General features: G+C 37.0%; 1 protein-coding gene across 1 annotated transcript in view; it reads right to left on the minus strand.

Annotated features, from left to right (window-relative positions):
* Positions 1-870: 870 nt before the first annotated feature.
* The window catches only part of LOC122264058 (immediate early response 3-interacting protein 1), a 3,760-nt gene continuing 921 nt past the window's right edge, over positions 871-3,709 (minus strand). Inside the window, exons 2-3 of the mRNA XM_043032752.2 lie at positions 1,320-1,421; positions 871-1,039 (exon numbers count right to left, since the gene is read on the minus strand). Coding sequence (XP_042888686.1) covers positions 984-1,039; positions 1,320-1,421 — 158 coding nt within the window. The 3' untranslated portion in view covers positions 871-983. The remainder of the gene's footprint in view (positions 1,040-1,319; positions 1,422-3,709) is intronic.

Consider the following 3,709-nt stretch of genomic DNA (forward strand, 5'->3'; position numbering starts at 1 on the left):
CACAGCATTTCTGCAAGGTACTTTTAGTCACTATGGAAATTCCTAACGTATTAGGAAGGATTATGATGAGGCTGTGTCTTTTGTATTGCTTTATATTTAAGGAAGAATAAAAGAACATTGGAAAAAATATAATGTTTATTATCCTGTTGTTAAACTATTTCATATCCAAATTTCACAGGTGTTTTATTCTCATGTTTCTCTTGAACACTCTCAATTGTGAATGTTCTGGGAAAGTGGCCCCATAATGGTCCTGTTTTACTCCTATGCACCCTTTGCACTGCAGTGACTCCTTAACCTCTTGCAGATATATGGCAATACGTTGGTCCCATGAGTATTTTGGACCGTATGCAAGGTGTGTTAAGTGTACTGCCAATTTGGCTGTTATGCCAAGTGGCACCAGGAATTAAGGGGAGGAGGAGCCTTTATAAAGAATGTGATTTGCCAAACTTCATACTTCTTCCATAAATTCATGAGAATGATGTTACACTAAGTATACATCATGTATTCCTCCTCTTTGCTGACTAAAGGTATTATTTGTCTAAACATTTCCATAAAATACCAATATCTGCTTTAGGTCTCACATGACAAAAAACAAAAAAGTGGATATTTTCAACTCTTATTTATAAATGAGCAGGAGCTGGACTGTAAAACAGCTGTTGAGCAAAGCAAGTCTGCTGCATTCCTCCAACCCTCACATCTAGCATGCCAACACCAATTTCATAAGCCCCATCTGATAAATCTGGTGGAGTCCTGCTACTTATCATTGTTACTGAGCAATGAGTCTTTTCTTTTAAACAAATTTGACTATAATTGAGAGGGAGTGGAAACCAAGCATTTGAAGTACTAAATCCGGACAATTCAAACACCAAATAAAAAAACATTAACCTTTAATAGAAGTCATTAGAAAAATGACCTGATCATCACAGTTGGGCAAAAGTTGAGTCCTCTCATAAAGTGTATATTGAAGAACAAAAACACATTTCTCAGCCAAATATTAATTTAAACACGATGACAAAAACGTTGACGGGTATAAGAGGATCTGCCGAGAAAAAGGAAAAAATATTCAAACAACTTATCTATTCAATATAAAACTTTCTACAAGTTAGCTAAAAGTGCTAATAAAGCTTTACATTAATGCTAGTTCATGAGACTGGTATGGAAAAGTAATAAAATTAGGCAAGAATGGTCATAAACTATGAAAGTTTACTTGAAAAAATTATAATTTTCAGTACATTGAGATCTCAAAAGTCAGAAGACTAATATACAGCAATACAATGAGAATTTTCATCAAATCTCAAGCATAATAACAAAATACTCACATTTCATCACTGTTTTGACAGAACGAATGAAGTGGAAAATCTGGGTCTTCATGCCTGGTTCTTCACCAAAGCCATGGACCTGGGAGCCACCCCAGCCAGGCACTGTTGAGGTTAAATCAATTTATCATTAATGTGACAAGTTAAAACAAAGACATTACATAGCAAGAGGGAAAAAAAAAAAAAAAAAAAAAATGACCATCCACAATCTCTCTCTTCACTAGGAATGAATGAATGAATGAATGAATGAATGCATACATACATATACATATGTGCATTACTCTCTCTCTCACACACACACACCAAAGGTTCTAATAAAGAAAAAGAGTTAATTTTTTCATCTATCACATATCATCAAGTAAGAAATAATTTACCCCCCATTTGATAATCAATTGGTTCCAGAAGTTACACACTACAGTGGATTATATTCATCATAAATATAATTTCTTACTGGCATTGTACAGTGAATCCATTTCCTTGTACACAATAGAAATTATATATACATATACATACACATACATATACATACACATATACATACATATATATATAGATACACATACACATTTTTCTTTTGGAGGATATCAATTATTTTTCATTCACTTTCAAAATTCCAGTACATGCATTACCAATACATACACAACTTCCAGAATTGCGTAGGTTGTCAATGATCATCTGATCTATTTGTATTGTGACAAAATGCTCTATAAAACCATCGTTTCCCAACCTGAGGGGCTGAAATCAATTTTAGGCTGTGCTTGTAAGCGCTGCATACAGACATTGATGTGATTGGTTGCTTACCCAACTGCGTATGTTTGAATCTGTCAGTGCTATCTTCTTTTTCTCAAACTGAGAAACTGGTTGAACATATGCAACAACATAAATCACATTGATGTATGTATGATTGATTAACCCATTGCGTACGGGTGTCATGACATACATTACGTAGGAGCTTTGGCCTGACGACGGGCGTCATGATGTACATGACGTTCGGGGATTTTGGAATACTATGAAAAAGGAATGAGTGATGATGGCTACTGCAGTCATAATTATTATAATTACCGTAATGCCGTGCTAGCTTAACATCCAAAACCTAGATGGCACCACTTTTTCCTAGCACCAGCAGGAGAGAGAGCCTTGAATGGCACCCATCCACTGTCTCTAGCAAGCACTGTCTCTATAGAGCGATGGCACACACTAAGTTGATGAACCCTTGCTCAAAACTACCGCCGATGAAGGATGTGCAGGCAGAACGAGAAGAGGAAGGTGACTCAATCCATACCCAGTGTCTAAAATGTGCTCCTGTGCCAATATGGATGCCTTTCACTGTGGCACTCACAGTCACAAGCACAGGTTTCATTCCTCTTCCCTACCTCTTCTTGTTATCTTTATTGTAGGTGGTTATATGTTTCGTGTTCATTCATGACAGCTCAAAAATACGAAAAAATAAAGTTGTCTTTTGTCCTCCCATAAAACAGCAATACTTCTATCACACTGAGTATAAAGGATATAATGAGCTAATATGGATAATATACTGCAATTTTAGTCAACTGCAGCACTGATAGAGCCTGTCATATGGCACATATAAGTCTCTAAACTCAATAAAACACACAAAAAAATAAAACAAAAACCGCTCCAGTTTTACAACGAAAGAGAGTGGGATGATTCAAATCAAATTGCTTCAAGCGGTCTCTCTCTAAAATAAAACCTATCCTGGAGGTTGGGCAGGCAAATTTATCTCCGTTTGCAATGGGTTAATCAGCTGTATATTTTAGCTTGTCCATGCTATTTTCATTTTCTTGGGTTCTCTTATTAAATATTCTTCCATCAAAAATATTGGCAGTTGCTTTTAGTTCTGAGGACTCATCGAAATAAATGATCAAGCGGTGCACTTCACTTTCCTTAATCTTCTCGTAATCAGATATTAACCCATCCACGACGGGAATTCTAGCCTTGAATGTCACAATGCCGGGGCGTTCGAATTATTAGGCCTAAATCAATTGAATGGCTGGCACAATACTGTGCCGCCCGGCCACTGGGCTTTTGAATGACCGGTACAGTACTGTACCACCCGTCCAGTGTGGGTTAACCAGAGTTAGGGGGGGGGGGGGGGTCTGGACTGCCTGCGTCTGACCATAAGGGGGGATGCTAGGGTCGGAAAAGGTTGGGGAAAGGTGTATTATTTGCTATTTACATACCACAAGCAATGAGAATTCTCGAGTCAAATTTCAATGATGATTAATGCACATGTTGATAATGTGTTTCCTTACTGTTCTGTTTTTTCATAGCTGTATTTTCTGCCCTTTTCTTAGCTTGATATTGAAATAGAAACTGCCACAATGTTGATGAATATTCCTTTGCTTATGCACCGTTCAAAACAAACTATCCTTAAT

Source organism: Penaeus japonicus, unplaced genomic scaffold, assembly GCF_977035675.1.
Source record: "Penaeus japonicus unplaced genomic scaffold, GWHDUDI00000001_assembly GWHDUDI00000016, whole genome shotgun sequence".
Classification (NCBI taxonomy): domain Eukaryota; kingdom Metazoa; phylum Arthropoda; class Malacostraca; order Decapoda; family Penaeidae; genus Penaeus; species Penaeus japonicus.